At 38.6% G+C, this 18,596-nt stretch overlaps 1 protein-coding gene across 2 annotated transcripts in view; it reads right to left on the reverse strand.

Annotated features, from left to right (window-relative positions):
- The window catches only part of LOC108520751 (mediator of RNA polymerase II transcription subunit 13-like), a 64,030-nt gene that overhangs the window by 33,371 nt on the left and 12,063 nt on the right, over positions 1–18,596 (reverse strand). Inside the window, exons 6-12 of one of the 2 annotated variants that reach the window (XM_017860251.1) lie at positions 16,617–17,348; positions 15,603–15,828; positions 14,496–14,601; positions 14,060–14,184; positions 11,201–11,300; positions 4,599–4,819; positions 4,065–4,270 (exon numbers count right to left, since the gene is read on the reverse strand). In XM_017860251.1, the coding sequence (XP_017715740.1) occupies positions 4,065–4,270; positions 4,599–4,819; positions 11,201–11,300; positions 14,060–14,184; positions 14,496–14,601; positions 15,603–15,828; positions 16,617–17,348 (1,716 nt within the window). The remainder of the gene's footprint in view (positions 1–4,064; positions 4,271–4,598; positions 4,820–11,200; positions 11,301–14,059; positions 14,185–14,495; positions 14,602–15,602; positions 15,829–16,616; positions 17,349–18,596) is intronic. The other variant, XM_017860252.1, reaches the window with a different exon arrangement.

The raw sequence follows: 18,596 nt of genomic DNA on the forward strand, positions 1-18,596 counted from the left end.
CCTATCTAGGCTTACATTTTTATAGTAATGAGTGACCAGGAGGGAATTATATTTTAGGTAGCCCATTTACCAGTACTATACTACAACTGACAGGAATATTACATATGCGGCTAAGAGGCCTCAGTATTAATTAGGTGGTTGCACAGAAATACACATACTGTATCAGAGCTTCCAGCTTCCAACAGTTTTCTGTGGGGTGGTAAGCACTTCATTTTTCACTTTTCAATCTGTTATGCATTGCATACAGTGTAATTATTTTAGTTGCCCAAGACTGACTGGGCTATGGTATCTACTTTCTCATAGGCAGTGACTTCTTTTTGGAACAGCTAAGCAGAAAACACTGACTGCAAGGTTCTGCTGTTTCATGATCATAAAACATTGTCTTGATATACAGTTGGCCCTCTATATCCACAGGCTCCACATCTGCGGATTCAGCCATATACAGATGAAAAATCAAAATAAAAATACAACAATTAAAAAATACAAATCAAAACAGTAAAGTACAACATTTATATAGCATTTACATTGTATCAGGCATTACGAGTAATCCAGAGATGACTTAAGGTATACAGAAGGATTTGTGTAAATTATACGCAAATACTCTGCCGTTTCATATAGGGGACTTGAGCATCTTCAGATTTTGGTATCCGAGGGGGTCCTGGAATCAATCCCCCAAGGACACCAAGGGACGACTGGACTTCCTTAGATGTGTATGTATATTAGTATATGAGTCCATTTTTTCTACTTAGAAGGTATCAAAAGAATAGAGATTTTTTAAAATTCTTAATATTCTTCTATATATATTAATACGGTACTTAAACCAATGCTCCTCCAATAAACTACATATTCAGTTACTTATAATGTGAAAGAAGAATGTCATAAAGAAATGTCTCTTCAAATAATTTTCTTGTGATTTTTAATTAGTTATGTCTAAACTACCAGCCTAAAAGTCCAAATCAGGCACTGTAAAGAAATATTAAATCTGAGGCACAGTGGTATCTTTGAGTACAGAAAAAAAAAAAAAAAAAAAAAAACTTGATTGGCAATCACTGCTCTCTTAGAGACCAAAATAGTAAGTGTGTAATAATGATCTTTAATTGGACTCCTTTCAAATTTTCCTGTTCAACAAAACCCTAAAATTATTATGCAGTTCAGATCAGAAAAGGAACTATCAGTACTAACTGAAAACCTGAAGAATTAAATTGCTGCCTGGGTAGTAAGAATGGTTTGTCTTGTAATCTGATTTTTCCCATTTAATAAAAATGAACTGAGTAGCAACCCTACACTAGAAGCTGGAGAGTCGAAAGTGAAAAGGAGAAACAAAAGGTGGCTCATAAGCAAGTGACTGCAGGGGTATTGCGTGTGACAAAAGAGACCACAGCAGGATTACACATACTCTAGAAACATACTGTTCCAATAAGGTAGCCACCAGTCCCTATGTCCTAAATTTAAACTAATTAACATAAAACAATTCAGTCTTGGTCTCACTAGCCACATTTCAAGTGGTCAACACCTGCAGCAGGAAGCTGGTGACTGCCATAGTAGACAGTGCAGACAGGAATCACCTTCATGCCAGGTGCAGTAGCTCATGCCTATAATCCCAACACTTTAGGAGGCCAAGGCAGGAGAAGCACTTGAACCCAGGAGTTCAGGATCAGTGTAGGCAACATAGAGAGACACAAACTCTACAACAAAATTTCATAAAAATTAGCTGGGTGTGGTGGCACGTGCCTATAGTCCCAGCTGCTCAGAAGGATGATGTGGGAGGACTGCTTGAGCCCAGGAGGTCAAGGCTGCATTGAGCTGTGATTGTGCCACTGTACTCCAGCCCGGGTGACACAGCGAGACCCTGTCTCCAAAAAAAAAACCCCAAAAAACAAAACAAAACAAAACCTTCATCACATAAGGTTGTACTAATAGAGCCAGTTAAGAACACAAAGAATCTTTGGATGGCAAACGAAAGATGTAATAGATCTAAATAATGACCTAAATTATTTAAGCCATTATACAGCAAAAGCTTGCATGTGACCTTTTTGGGGAAACCTGTATGCATGAAAGAGATTAAACTGTTGAATGGGTTCTTAAAACTGCTATGTCATTTATTAGCAACTGTATGTGCTAAGCTAACCCCTTATGCGTGCGCCAAGGTGTTCTGGCTGTGTTGTGCCAGGATCTAGCTGAGTAAGCTAGAGTACAATTGGAGCACAGCAGCAGCACACCAGCCAGGTGCTCAGGGTGCTTTTCAGCACACTCTTTATATTGCTGGTGCATTGTTATTTCCATGGTACTTCTACAATCAGTAGTTGCTGAAGCACTGTGAAAGTCCTGTGTGGGAGGCAGAGCAGGATTACTTCATTTTAAAGGGAAGACCCATGTAAAATGGTCATTTAAGGTCATGCATATAATTTTTACAAGGCAGGAATTTCAGTATTATAATACAGTAACTGTAGCTTCCTAAGTCTAGGATTCCTCTGTACTTTTCTGTCACAGTTTTTCTTTCTGACACTGACTTTATATACACAAGCAGGAAGCCTTATTTGTTATAACATTAATATTAACTTCATCAGGATGATTTTACAGAAGGTCACAAACTTGCAGCCCACAGGCTGAGGTGGGACCACAAATTTGTTTTATTAGTTCCTTAAGCTTAACTTTCTATTAGCTGACAACATTTTAAAGAAAGGAAAACATACAATAATCCAGATTTCAAGTGACCCTCAAAAACAGAAAGATTTGACCACAATGACCCCAGTCCTGCCTGACAAAAACCCTCTGCACTTGAATAGCAAACATCCCTTTAAATGGGGTTTCACACCAGACTTCACTCGCTTCTCCTCCTGTCACCCACAATGGTGCTGAGCATTAGTAGTACCAACGCTTTTGCATTTACCCTGTCCATTTCATCTATATACTGCTTACCTGACCACAGCAGTAATCTGATTTTGTGGTCTTTCACATCATTCGAATAACTTTATTTATTAAGAAATTATTTGTCACAGGGAAAACTGATTCCATCATAGCTTAGCTATCTTTGTTTCTGTGATAGGGTCTCACTCGGTCGACCAGGCTGGAGTGTAGTAGTGTAACCTCAGCTCACTGCAACCTCCACCTCGTGGGTTCAAGTGATTCTCCTGCCTCAGCCTCCCAAGTAGCTGGGACTACAGATACACGCCATCATGCCCAGCTAAGTTTTTGTATTTTTTGTAGAGACAGGGTTTCGTCATTTGCCCAGGCTGCTCTCAAACTCCTGAGCTCAAGCAACCCATCTGCCTCGGCCTCCCCAAAGTGTTGGGATTGTGGTGTGAGCCACCACACCTAGCACTAGCCTGTCTTCAACATATTTAGAACACTTACATTGGCCCACCATTGGGGAAATCATCTAACTCAAAGCCTGTTTTACAATCAAGTGCGGAATATCTCATGTAATTTATCAAATACGGTACCGAAAGTGAAAAACAGAATGGTTGTATGGGTTCTTGAAGTACAGTGTCTCCTGAATGTGTATTACTTTTACATCATCATAAAGTCAAAAACTCCTGAGTAAATCCATTGTAAGTCAGTGACTGTCTGCATACAAAATTTCATTTAGAAAATAATGCACATTTTCCAGCACAAAATAATTTGCACAAAAATATGAATGACCAATAAAGGGAAGTTTCAAATGATATGCTACTTGTCATCATTTTTTTTTCTTTCTGAGACAGAGTCTCACTCTGTCGCCCAGGCTGGAGAGAAGTGGTGTGATCTTGGCTCACTGCAACCTCCACCACCTGGGTTCAAGCGATTCTCCTGCCTCAGCCTCCCGAGTAGCTAGGATTACAGACTCCTGCCACCAAGCCCAACTAATTTTTTGTATTTTTAGTAGAGACAGGGTTTCATCGTGTTGGCCAGGCTGGTCTCAAACTCCTGACCTTAAGTGATCCGCCCGCCTCGGCCTCCCAAAGTGCTGGGATTACAGGCATGAGCCACCATGCCCGGACCTTGTCATCATTTTTAACAAACACTTAGTTAAGATAAAAATTGCATCAAATATGGCAAGTAAATGACACAATGCCTATACATACTTGTAGCCATCTCTAATGAAAGTGGCTGCAGGGGGCATGGGCAGTTGTTCAATTTTAGGAGGAATTGCCCATGAAGGCCGAAACAGACAGGCATCGGGTATCTTCAGAGGTAGCAAACAATGGCTCGGCAACATCTTCAGTGGAGCAAACATGGAGGATCCCACAAAAGGTTGAAAGGATGGAACTTTGTGCACATATGAAAAGTCCTATGACAATAAAGTGGGGTCAGTGTTAATACTGGTAAACTCTGTAGAACACACTACAGTGGCATAGTGCTATCATAAAAACAGCAACCAAAATGATCGTTTTTCAGTATTTCTCTCCTTTGATCACTAGAAAATGCTAACACAGAAATGTTAAATCAATCAAGACACTATTTAATATGCTCACTGGTGTGCCTCATGTTCTAATTAAAAGGATTCTTAGGAACTTATGTATATATGGCATATAGATGATATGCCATTTTAAAGTAGATGTACATGAATCCACTTGGAAACCGCTCTGCCCTGGAAATGTTAATATACTAAATATTACCTTAATTTCCTCAGGCTTGGGACTTCCTAATCCATCCTCCACTTCCATTTTGAATTCTGTGAGTTGTGTTGAAACCATACTGACCATAGGGCTCTCCATCATGCCTAATGCTGTCACTGTCTCTGAGCTGATCCCATCTTTATAATTCATCACAGGAGAAAATGCAGGATGCTGTTCCAAAGATGGTGGAGTGGGAAACATCCTTTGCAAGTCTGCAACTGCTAAAAATAAGAAATAAAAAAATTTTGTTTAATAGGAAGGGCTTCTAAAAAGTCCTAGTTTATAGGCAGGCACACTGTTTGGCACAAAAAATAGTGCTAATTAAATGATCACATCAGTTCACAAAAGAATATTAATAATGGAAGTCTCTAAGAAGAAGGCCATCAGCAGAGAATTAACTTTTTCTGGGTCTTGTTTTGCTTTGTTTTTTGAGACAAAGTATCACTGTATCACCCAGGCTGGAATGCGGTGGCGTGATCTCGGCTCACTGTAACCTCTGCCTCCAGCGTTCAAGCAATTCTTGTGCCTCAGTCTCTCAAGTAGCTGGGACTATAGGCATGTGCCACCATGCCTGGCTAATTTTTGTATTTTTAGTAGAGACAGGTTTTTACCATGTTGCCCAGGCTGGTCTCGAACTCCTGGGCTCAAGTGACCCACCTGCCTCGGACTCCCCAAGTGCTGGGATTACAGGTGTGAGCCACTGAGCCTGGACTTTTCTTGGTCTTTATCACTAACTTCTTGATGTTTTATGGTCTGGCTTCACATTAATTCAGTGAACAGTCTACATAACTTACCTTTTTCATCCAACAAGTGACTCCCTGAAAAGTCTAAGTAGAGGAATTAAACAAAGTGGAAGCAATTAGATAGTTACCACTACTAAAGTTCTATCCCTGCTTTCAAGTATGCATAAAATATTACAAAAAATAAAAATTGTTTGGAGCCAGACTTGTGGTTTATATATAAGAGGATTACTCAGCTACTCTGACAAATCCACTACACTTACAAGCTGCTCTTTTGGTGAAACTCACAGCTGCTCTTTTGGGGAAACAGTTGCATATTTTTTCCAGACAGGTATTAAAATCAAACTTCACAGTTTCTTTTAAGAAATACTTAAAACAGCAATTCTGAACTTCTTTGTTAAAAAAAAAAATTCCATTAATACACCTGTAGTAAAAAATTATCACTACAGTAGCTCATTAAGGCACTGATTCTTAAAAAGTAGACATACTGAAAAGCAAGTTGTAGTTGTAAAATTTGGCCACTAGGGGGTGGCCTATGCAGCAAATTTTGTAAGTTTGGAGCCACAGGTTTTTAAATCAGTGATTTAATGTGCCGGTTTTCTATCCTATTGCTCTTTCCAACTTCAAGATTTAAGCAGACCAATAATAACCACTGAATCGACTAAGATCTGATTCCTAGCTCCAAATCAGAAATTAACACTGAGTAACTGTACCATGTACATTATGTATGTAAATGTACATTACATGTACCATGCTGTGCTCTGGGCTACACAGTCCAGGTGCTGGGGATATAGCTCTGCCGTGGTCAGGTCACTTCCTCCCTTGGGGCCTCGGTACCTTCATCTAACAGGGAAGGCAGTGCTAGATGGATGATTCTCAAAGGGCCTACTTTCTTTGCTTTGTTTGTGGGGAGAGAGGAAAGCTTTCAAACATCTCAGCATATGGAGGCAGAAGAAAAGGTGAGAACTTCTGGATTACATAATCTTTACTGTGTTTCTCTTTTTTTTTTTTTTTTTTTTTTTTTTTTTTTGGAGACGGAGTCCTTGCCTCCTGCCGCCCCAGTGCTGGAGTGCATGGGCCCGGCTTCTCCAGCTCACTGCAAGCTCCGCCTCCCCCGGGTTCACCGCCATTCTTCCTGTCTCGACCTCCCCGAGTAGCTACCTACAGGCGGGCGCCGCCTCGTCCGCCAGCCTAGTTTTTTGTATTTTTTTTAGTAGAGACGGGTTTCCCACCCATATTAGGCAGGATGGTCCCCGATCTCCTGACCTCCATGATCCGCCCCGTCCTCGGCTCCCAAAGTGCTGGGATTACAGGCTTGAGCCACCGCGCCCGGCCTCTTTACTGTGTTTCTAAGTGAAACAACTGTATAATCCTAAATCATTTAGCCTCTCTTGGCCTGTGGAGCTATTTGCAAAATAAGGAGAGGTAGAGGCCAATCAGCAGGGTTGTTAATTCCAATATTCATTTCCATTAGCGATGCTCCACAGCTACTTACTTTCTATAACAGGAATCTGTATCTCATTTCATTACACAAAAAAAGTACCTGCTGCTTCCAAAAAAAAGAAGAAGTAAAAACTCAAAATCCCAAGCTGATCTTCAAGGCACCTTAAAAATTTATAGAAGTAGAAACAGGAGCCAAGCCAAACAAGAAACTGGCAGAGAACTATCTGAGACACTACATAACCGATACATTCTGAGGTGGAAAAACAGGACTTCAAATATAGCAGGAACCAGATCAGTAAGTTTTCTTTAAAACAAAGTCAAGATCTTTAATATAAAGTTAGTCTACACTGGAGGCCAGGTGGGGTGGCTCACACCTATAATCCCAGCACTTTGGGAGGCCAAGGCAGGCAGATCATTTGAGGTCAGGAGTTCGAGACCGGTCTGGGCAATATGGCAAAACTCTGTCTCTTAAAAAAATACAAAAATTAGCCAGGTATGCTGGCAGGAGGCTGAGGCACAAGAATCTCTTGAACTGAGGAGGCGGAGATTGCAGTGAGCCGAGATCTCACCACCGCAATTCAGCCTCGGTGAAAGAGCAAGACTCTGTCTCAAAAAACAAAACAAAAAACAGAAACAAAAAGTTCATCTACACTTGAAATAAATCCATCACCTCTAACCTTCAGTCCCTATTCCTCCTCCCAAGCTGAAGAACAGCTACTACAAAACTGTAATACAATCAGTGTTATATTTTAAACCTTATTCTGCTTCACAAAATCTTCAAAGTCACATTGCCATAAATCTTAATAGCCAATGTAGCTCTTTGTGAGGTAGAGAAATTGTATAAATTCTCTTTAAGTTAAAAGGGTGAGCTTAAACATAGCCTTTTTTTAAACTTATAAGTATCCTGACTACGACACAAGATTTTGCAAAAAAAAAAAAAAAAAATGGTTCTATTAAATTTGTTTTTACATTTCCTCTAAGAAACACAGCAAAAGCATTTCCACCGACTTAGGGTTAGCTGACTTCTTTGATCTTCCCGAACGCATGCATATATCTCAGTTTTCAAAGCCTCAGCCACCCTGATAATTTTTATCAAAGGTAAACAGAAAACACACACAAAAAAGCAGAGATGAAATTCTACCTCCGAGAGAGCCACTTTATAAAGTGGTCTTTATCGTTCTTACTATCAAATATTCTTAAGGAAGATTCAGTCTGTCTCGCTTCATTTTCCTAATCTGTAAAATGGGAAAAATATCTACTTCATATTTTTTGAGCATATTAAATGAGATTATGTATGCTCAGAAGTGAACACTTTGCTGCGAACATCTAAACATTCAGTAAATGATGAATTCAGTACAAATTAATTCTCCCTCCCAAACCTGGACTGGAAAAAGATGGAACTACTGTCAAGTTATGGGAATTTCTGAAAATATATGACCCTAAGATGATCAAAGGGAACTGGACTCAAAGTGGGTAAAGCAGAAAGAACACTGAGACTCCAATAAACACTTTGGTCCTCCAAAATAGAAACATGATTTGTCTGTTCAATTTTCTTCCCAGAAAATGGCTAAAACAGCCACCAGGATGGACTGCAGGTGAGCTGTACCACCCACAGTGCTCTGCTTTCTCCCATCCTGCCGATCCTGCAAGACCTCTGCACTTCAGCGGGAACTCGTAAGACACCCACCTGCTCCTGCCCAGCACTTCATGTATTCATGTACAGGATGGAAGACCTCCAACCAAGCAGCATCACTGATTTCTTAGTGTTCTCCTCACCCCAGAGCATATGCCCAAGTCCCTTCCAAACAGTAAGGACTGTTGGAAAATAAACAAATGAACCAACCCCAAAATCCAACTCTTTCCTTTTGTCTATTCAAAGACTCATACTTTAAACTAACGTGCTTTCAAATACAAAAATTTGTAAGAAAGTGGTTAATAATAAAATCTAATAAAAACATGTTTTTACTATAACACAATACTACCTTAACGTAAACTTCACATTAAAGTAAACCTATTTGTCACTGTTTGTTGCTGTCTTCAGCATTACATTCACAAATGAATAATTAGGAACCTATGCTTTCCAACACAATATGCACTGGCCACATGTAGCTACTGAGCACCCAAAATGGGGCTTGACCAAATAGAGATGGGTTGCATGTGTAAAACATACACTGTATTCCAAAGACTTCATACAAAAAAAAAAAAGGTAAAATATGTACAACCATTACATATATTTTTATAAAAGTGAAATACTGCAATAATTTTATGCTAATTACATGTAAAATAATATTTTGAATCCTTAAATAAAATACTGTATATTATTAATTTTTTTAAATAGCCACTAGAAAATGTGAAATTGCACATGTGGCTCTTATTTGTGGCTTACTTTGTATTTCTACTGGACAGTAGAATTAATGTCTAGAATTAATGTTCTAGACATTAATTTTGCTTTGTTTCTGTTTTGTGAGATGGAGTCTTGCTCTGTCGCTGAGGCTGGAGTGCAGTGGTGTGATCTCTGCTCACTGCAACCTCTGCCTCCTGGGTTCAAGCGATTCTCCTGCCTCAGCCTCCCAAGTAGCTGGGATTACAGGATAGACATTAACTTTTTTTTTTTTTTTTTGAGACGGAGTCTTGCTCTGTCACCAAGGCTGGAGTGCAGTGGCACGATCTCCGCTCACTGCAAGCTCCGCCTCCCGGGTTCACGCCATTCTCCTGCCTCAGCCTCCTGAGTAGCTGGGACTACAGGTGCCCGCCGCCACGCCTGGCTAATTTTTTGTATTTTTAGTAGAGACAGGGTTTCACCGTGTTAGCCAGGATGATCTCGATCTCCTGACCTTGTGATCCGCCGGCCTTGGCCTCCCAAAGTGCTCAGATTACAGGCGTGAGCCACCACGCCCGGCCGACATTGACTTTTATAATACATTTGTCTTCCCACCTCAATGCCCAAAAAGCTTTTGCTGAGATTAAAATATTTTGCCAGGCTATTTTCATTGTCATTTCTTGGGAGGAAATACTGTGTGTTCCCCTCACTCCCCCACCCCATCCCACAAATACATACGCTCTCACAAATACATACTTACATATATGCTTTGTACACATTAAAACGATCCTCTGGATTCTTGCATATCTGGGTTTTCCTGGTGTTAATATTCTATGCTACATTTCAAATTCATTCATTTTTATAATGTGTACTTTATCATAAAATTTTAAATTTTGAGTAGCTTCTTTCTGAAATAATTCTTTTTTGGATAGAAATCAGAAAAAGGATACAGCACACAATATACTTCACTGGGCAATGCCGCTAACTAGCAGGATATCTGTGAGTGAAAAGCCTTGGCTGAGTTATCAGACATTCTAACATTTCACATCACTACGTATCACGTCATGTCAAAAAGAGTAAATGATCAATTGATTCAAAGAGGAAAAACATCTGACTTACACACATCTATTTTAATACTGTTTCTTTTAATCTGTGAAGTTCCGTGTTTGTGAAATTCTGCAGTGCAGAGTAATAAAACAAGAAAAATGTTTAATTAAAAAAACTACAGCAACTGGCTGGCTATCATTATTCATTTTCACCCATGTCATGCTTGAGAAAGCTTTGCATATTTTAAAAAGCTATGGATCCACTAAAGCTGTCAAAATCCAATCTCTGTATACTTCCCACTTCTAGATTTGAGTAAATCAGCACTACATTTATAGGTTCATAAAGCTTTTTGACTCATCCCTATGACATGGTGGTTTTTCCCCTCAATTTGTTCTCATTACCAGCTGAAGTTAATGAGAAGGTGTTAAAGAATGATTTGCAATGGAATTATGTTTCTGCTTCAGAGTATCCACATAAGCTACCCTGATTTTCTTTTCTCTTGTAGAATGATGTGGTTTCTTAGGGCAAAGAACATACTCGAAAAAAGGAGGTTCCTTTCTTTGTCAGCATATATAATAAAACTAGTTGATCTCAAAAGGAAACACAAAAACTTCAGTATGCATCCTGAAAAGGATGACTGAAATCAAATATCCAATATCCTTGACTGAATTACATTTATAAAAACAGAAACATTTTACACAGTCTTATAATAGAATACCAGTTTGAAAAATCACTTGTGCAGCATTTATTCTACTAGGAAAGGGCTATTAAAAAAACAAACCTGAAACATGTTTTTCTACATTTTAAGCTATAAAAAGCTAATTCTTAACTGGAAAACAAAGGAAAGGAATTCAAATTAAGACGGTTTCTGCATATGATTAGCTGCCTGCCCATCTCAGAACACCAATTTGTACAGGTTTTAATTCACAGTTAGAATTCTGTCAAAAGGAAGGGGAATTTCAGATAAAGATAAAGCACCACTGAGTATGAGCATATTATATCTAAGTTATAGGCAGCGAGCCACAATGGCTCAGTCAAGTTTCTCTACTTACTTGGTGGATAAGGAACAGCAGCTCTTCCATCCTTCCCAAGAGGTCGGTCTTCTGTCCCAACTGTAGGAATTTTTGATGGGCGCAGAGCAGGTGATACAGCCTAAGAACAGATGATGTTATTAAAACAGAGTGATGTGTATATAAGTACGGCAGCACTCAAGTATTTCCTAATGTATGTCTATTGGTAGATGCCTCTTGGTAGAAGCGTTTACCAGGTGAACTTTTGGAAATACCAACAGATAGTGAAACAAAGGAGATGGTTACAAGCTTATCAAGTGTACGAAACAGTGAGTTGAATGGAACTTGTGAGGGCAGATTGTGCCATCAAAGGAGAGCTTGCAGACCTTAAGCAATTCTTCCCTCCCACATCAATTTTCACGGACAAAGTGTTACATTAGGGTGGTGCCTCCAGTAGTAATTGACAATTCGTCTGGTTTCCCTTATACTTGGAAGCAGGCAGCTAAAAGGCATAATCTCAAGCCCTCCAAACCTTTTTTTTTTTTTCATTTATCACAACAAACTATGTATCTTCTGTACCTAGTTACAAAAAATAACTATCAAAATATCAAAATTGATTTCACAAAAAAACCTTATTTTGTAAAATTATTGAAATATTCAGAAGAGGTTTTCTCTGATTATTCAAAACAAACCAGTGCATTACTGGGCAAGATTATCTTTAACATTAAATGAATTGGTGATGAATTAAAATAAAATATAAAATAAAGCAAAATGATTTTATAAATAGAAGGCCTTTTATTTATTTAAACTTATACAATGTCACAACATTGAAATGTAAAATTAAAATTAAATTCAAAGACACCTGAGATGACAACTCAGCCAATAGCCTCCCAACTCCATTTACAAGTAGTAAGATGGATTAGCAATATATTCTAAGGTAAACTGCTCATGTGATTAAATGCCAGATTAAAAATCAGAGTAAAGCAAAAACACTCAGAGAAATGAAAATTTGATTGAAAATGTCCAATTCTCCTTTGCATGTTAATATTACTAAAAGTATACTCCCAACAGTTAAACATTTCCTCATTAAGTCTAATAGTAATCATAATTTATACAAAGAATAAGTTCAGTGGCCCAGAGCAGAAACAATTACCAGGATGGTGGTCATGAACAGATCAAGCAGGCCACTCCACAATGCTTGCTCTGTTTCATTTTTTCTCCTCCTTTGACTTGTACCTCCTTTTCTTTTCATATTTGATTCCCATTACCACTGCCAAAGCACCTATCCTAACCCTCTGGATCTTCAAAACCAAACCCAGTCAGCACTTGGCCTCTGGTGGATAGTCAAATTCAATGCCTGGATCAGTAATGAAGAAATGAGTCATTTCTTCTACCAGAGTTTTTCACATTGTCATGTCCTTTTCCTTCATGTAGCCACTGTATAAATTCAGACTCTAGTGTTCTAATCCAACAAAAGTTACCAGATTAGAGGATTCCTGCCTTCTGTAGATCAGACCAAAAAAAAAAAAAAAAAAAAAAAAAAAGCCCTTCTGCCAGTTCAGTTCTATACTCAGTAGCCCTCAGAGGAACGCATATTGATAAAGTTTAAAATTCAAAACTTTCCTAGACCTATCAGTCTCTAACCATCATCAAAAAAACAGACCAACGGTCTGTTCCTTATCCCTGAAAGCTAATCTAGTTCATTTTTGTTGCTTAATCAAGGCTCATTCCACACTTAAACTAATGTCCCTCCCCCATTCCTCTCAATGACCCCAGTCTTTCCATATTTCAAGTACAACCCATTCTCCCAGGCCATTATGATCTCCTTATCCTCTAAGTACTTATAACAGTAATGGTGTATAATATCTGTTAGATACATTTTATTTTAAAGTTAGAATGGGCTTTAGAAATGTTTCCTACTTAACTTTCAAGCCTTAACTTAAACACTGCTCCCTGTCACTTCGTACCTGAATGTACAGCAACTTCAGATTCAGGTCTATTACTGTACTCACAGCAATAAGTATATTACAACTCTATGTGCCATTTCTCCTTACGTCTGTGAGTGTCTCAAGTATAAGGGTGGTAATTTAATCATCTTTATAACCTCAATTATTAGCCTTAGTACTACCACAAAGGATTTAACGATCAATTAACAAATGTATGTAAAATGGATGAATAGGGAGGTAGATAAGTGAATAAATGAAAGAAAAATAAACTAATAAGCTGAGCTTTTTGAAAACACAGCCTATCTTATTCATCTCTAGGTCTCCCAGAAAAAACAAGACACTTGTATTTGCCCAAAGGTACAGAGTTGGTTAGGAGGACGGGAACACACATTTCCTGACTCTTATTTCAGCTGATCTCCAAAGGATTATAATAATTATTCTTCTCTGTCATTTTAATCATACGCTGCCTTGAATTATTTAACTTCTATGTATATAAATTCTATTCCCCTATAATGATGCCAGGATCTGAAAAAGTATAAATCATATTTGCATATCTAACCTCTGACAGATGAAAAAAAGTTATGTGGGCATTACTTCAAAAATCAAACCTAAGGGACAACATAATACGTTTCTAGTGGTCCTGTGATATTTAGAAGAATTTATTAAAATAAACGTGAAAGATTTTAATATGTACAACTGGAATACACTAATGAAAAAGATCCTTCAATGAACAAAACTCTAGAGGTAGATAAACTATGCTAATAACCTTTACAATCTTTTCCAAGATTTATACAGCGTGATTAGACTCCAGTATACAGACATTTAAAAGAACATTCAGAACCCAAAATAAGAGCCCCCAAGTTCAGGAGACCAAATTATAAAGAAATACTACAACACTGACATAAAGTCCTTTCACGCAGCAAAATTTTTGTGTATGTAGCTCTGGCAAACTCACCCCAAGTTCGTCGTCATCAGAATTATCAAAGATGTTGTCTAAGTCATGCAGAGAAGGTGCCAAATCTGTTACCTGCGTAAGGCTACTGGAGCCAGCTCTGCCAGCAGCATTATCCTGCCGGACATCTGTAGGAAAGGAGGCAAAAGACACAGAATAAACAACTCCACCAAGCGCAAAGGAGTGGGGAGAGGACACGGATCTCAATGAACATGACCTGCCTGTGAGTTTTTCCCTATGGTTTTAGTTAAATTTAGAGATAATTATTTCCAAATATGTTTATCAGTTTTGAAAGGAACTGAAAAACAAACTATGAAAATATATTAAAGATGAGATGAAATTCTTATTACAGTAAGAATAAAATTTTACATTGAGAAGCATCTCCTTTGCATTTTATTTTAGCAACAATCCAAGTGAGGCAAATAATCATTGTACACACCTGTTTTAGTAGCAGAACTGAAAATAGACATGGCATTTTTCCCATCAGGCACCGGCGTGGAATGACCTGGTGTAGTGACATCCTTGGTACCAAATCCATCCTCTGACTGTATAATAAATTCAGCCAAACAAAACACATGAACACCAACCCAAAGTGTGAAATATGAGGGAGAACACAAAGAATTAGAGGGTAGAATGGAACTTGTTATGAGCACAAGTATGATAAACCATGGTCTATGCAACCAAAGGAAATAAAAGATAGGTCCTTTCTCCGGAATTTCAACAGAACCATGAGATCCCCACTTTCCCCTCAATCCTACGGGGTATTCTGAGTGAATCAGTATTTTATGCCTAAGCAGTACTGGTGGCAGTTGATTACAGACCTGCCATGGTGTTAAAAGCTGCCTTTAACAACATTTTAGATGCTAAATTATAGATTCAGCTGTCTGGATCTAGGGAGATCGGTATAAAACAATCTAAAAAGCATTCCCCTGAACCATACTGGCCTTTCATAATTGTCTTACTTCCTTGATTCTCAAGAATACCTATTTCAATGGCCCAGTATTTTAGAATGTCTGAAAATTTAAAATTAAAGACAGCAGACTCAACCAGTACTCATTTTTATGATGATGAAACCAGTAAAATTAATACTGATAGTCTATGGGTAGAGTTGATATTAATCCAGAGAATACATAGGTTTGGCGCTTGGCACAGTAAGGATAAGAAGCGCTCGATAAACTATATATACATACTGTTACCAACATTTTTTCCTTTACATTTTGGGTACTTCTGAATAATATTTTAAAAGAAATAGGGAGCATAGGCCAACAAGAATTAGCATATGAGAGGAAACATGCACTGTACAAGCTATAGTCTGGAAAATATGAGGCTTCATTTATGTTCGGCTGACTTTTAAACAAAGGTGAGCCATGACATAAAAAGGAACAATACGCTGTTCAATACAATAGTACCAAGAGCATGAATATGGGGACAGAGCAATCAGGCAAGACTATCTCAAACGTTCTGCCTCCAAAGTCTTCCCACACATGTTGTACTGACATAGATAGAAACCCACACCATGCTGGACTCTCTCTCTGTTAAATGGTACCTTATTCTTCTTCAGGGAATCTTTCTCCGTCCCTTGTTTGCATTTCTTGTTGGCTGTAAAGATGTATTTTATGTCACCATCTTCGAAGGTATATGGGTCATTCACTTCTCCCAAACTGTCTCCAGGTTGTTGCGATAGAGGCAATGGGTCAAGGAAGTGGAGTGGCTGCATCTGGGGCTGTTTGTCTTGCCAGATTTTAAACCGTTTGTTAGGTTGTGCTAAGAGTCTAAAAGACAAAATGACAATTTAAACAAGATAAACAAGGTTAAATGAGTTTCTTTAAAAAAAAAAAAAGGAGCATTTATGACTTAAAGCATTTACAAAGCTTAAATTTTTTAAAACAACTAAAATTCATTGATATAGTGATTTGCTTTTACAGTTTATGTTCATGATTAAATAAAAATTAGTATACTTTGTCAAGAATGTATGTTTTTGTCTCTGAGTCCATCGATTCCACTTAAGAGCACAGGTTCTCAGGACAGACTACCTAGGTTCAAATTCCATCTGTATCATTTACTAACTGCATGGCCCTAGTTTCTCAGTTATAAAATTAACAGAATAATATGGTACAGTGAAGATTAAATGAGATAATCTATGTAAAGTTTTAGAATGGGTGGCTCAAAAGAGCTATAAATATTATACTAGATACATGATACATACACCTGAACGCAGGCAAAGCCTTCCTCAAAAATGTCAACATACAAAGAAGGCACTGATAGCAATATGGAAAGTCTCATAAAGCTATATTATTTAATTAACAGTAGGGCAAAAATGTATTAATATATTCAGAGTGTACTAAAATGGCATAAAGAGTTCTTCATATGCCCATGTGTTAAATCACATGTGTGCTCATCTGTACGTAGGTCAAAGCATTTGACCATTAAACATTTTCCATATCCAGAGTCAAGCAGGACAAAGAAAAGCCTACTTCAATTTTGAACCTGAAAGTTTAGCAGGAAGAGATGGGGAGGGAGCCCATGTCCTTCCAGTGGATGGTGCAGAGGGCTGTCTTACCTTTGCAATGCAGTGCTCTCTGAGTTTACCTCCATTTTGGCATCACATCTCTCACCCTGGAGCTCTGGAGGCCTGAACTCAGCATCATCACTGGGTGGGAGACGATAACTATGCCACCACTTTTCTGATGACTCTGGGTTCAAGGGCCTAATCCCACAATATAAGGCTGTCTCGCTGACCTCTGCCATGAGAGGCAGTCTTTGGCCTACGAGGACAGTTCTGTCATCCAGAGTAGACAACTGCTGGAGTTCTAGTCCATTTCCATAGAGGGCTGGATTCACAGGGACAGACGGTGGGTCCAAACTCTCTGTTTCCTGACCTCGTGGCTGAGGGCTGAGTGTTGGCGGCAGAGGGGATATAGGGGAATGAGGTGAATCCATAGGATTCAGATTCATTTGCTTGCTTGTATTTCTGGAAGGCACGGCCATTTGCTTATCATACTTCCTACTGCTAGACACCTCTAAGGATGAGTCGATCCCTGCCAACCCTAGTTTCTGTCCTGGCGCATCTTGCTCCATGCATAACTCTTCGGCCACGGAGGGCCTATGGTGAAACGGGATTAAGGGTCTCTTCTGCAGCTTGTCTCCTTTTTCCTGTCTTTCTGTTGTTTTGTGCTTAGAAGAAGCAGGAGGTGGTAAAGATGAAGATGATGATGGTCCTGCACTGAACCCTGGTTGAGACATTGTGGGAGGTCGATTGGGTCCTACTGCACAACGTTTTAAAAGCTTATGCCTAAAATGAGAGTAAATAATTACATCATTATAACATTAAGAAAAGAGATTCTCTGACAAAAGTTTGCCTTTTAAAGCATACATTAGATGTACTAATACATATAAAAGGGCTCTAGTTTTTATTTAGTAACTAAAAAACAATACACCCCAATGAAAAATGAAGAATCAATCACATACAAGTGAAGCAGACAAGAAACAGGCATAACAAAAGATGTAAAGTACATTGTTAACCCCTACAAATCACTGATTCAAAAAAACCCCAAATCTTTTAGATTTGGTGAGGGCCTCAGATAACCTATTCATACCGTCTCTTAAAACCATGAGAGTAGAGTCATGAGATTCTCTGCCAAGAAAAAACAAAGTTTCCAATTTCTATTTTATAACACTCTACTAACTGTAATATAGAATGGCTTATAATGGTTTGTAGTGCTGTAAATTGGGAATAAAATAACTATGCAACTAGTCTGCCTCAAAGCGTGGAATTAAAACAGTAAGTTCCAATCCTAAGAACATTTAATAGGATAAATATACTAGAAACTTTATGTGCCACTATATCTAGGCAAGAAGGGATAAAAGACAACTTTGGATCCTACAGAGACACGTTAAAATGATAGAGCTTAACACCACATATACACAAATGCACCTGAACCACCAAAGCAGAAAAACCAAGTCGGCTCACATCCTAACACACTTCTTGGCAAGCATGGGTGTGAAAAATGGCTCAGTAAGAGCCCACTAGATGATGCCAAGGTTTAATCTGTACAACAAAGTTATACTGCAGGTCAGCCAGTACCTCCCAATATATAAATCATTCCTGGGGAAAAATGTGAGCTCTCCTGCCGGTGTAGTAGTAACTCTCTGAGGCCACTAGGGTGGCATTAAATTACTGCTGCATTGCACTAAATGATGCCCTAGTGAGCAGTAAAACGGATTTGTGGGGCATAATGGGATGGTTTAGTGGGACAGCAGGATGGCTGCCCTGCTCCATAAGGCCATTAAATAGTGGAAGGAGTGGTCTGTACCATAATGGGTTCGGTAATCCCGCAGCAGATAATCTGAAAATATTCTTGCCAAAGTCTTTGCTACTCAAAAAAATAAAAACAAACATTCCTGAACTTCTTATCTTTAAGCCCAATGAGCACAGTATCACAGTAACATGTGAATGTCTCCTCAGAAAGTATCTCAACATCTTATGAAGGTACTTATTTTAAAACCTAAAATTTTAGTCTTTTAGGCTTTTTTTCTCAGA

Source organism: Rhinopithecus bieti, unplaced genomic scaffold (assembly GCF_001698545.2).
Source record: "Rhinopithecus bieti isolate Rb0 unplaced genomic scaffold, ASM169854v2 scaffold_53422, whole genome shotgun sequence".
Classification (NCBI taxonomy): Eukaryota; Metazoa; Chordata; class Mammalia; order Primates; family Cercopithecidae; genus Rhinopithecus; species Rhinopithecus bieti.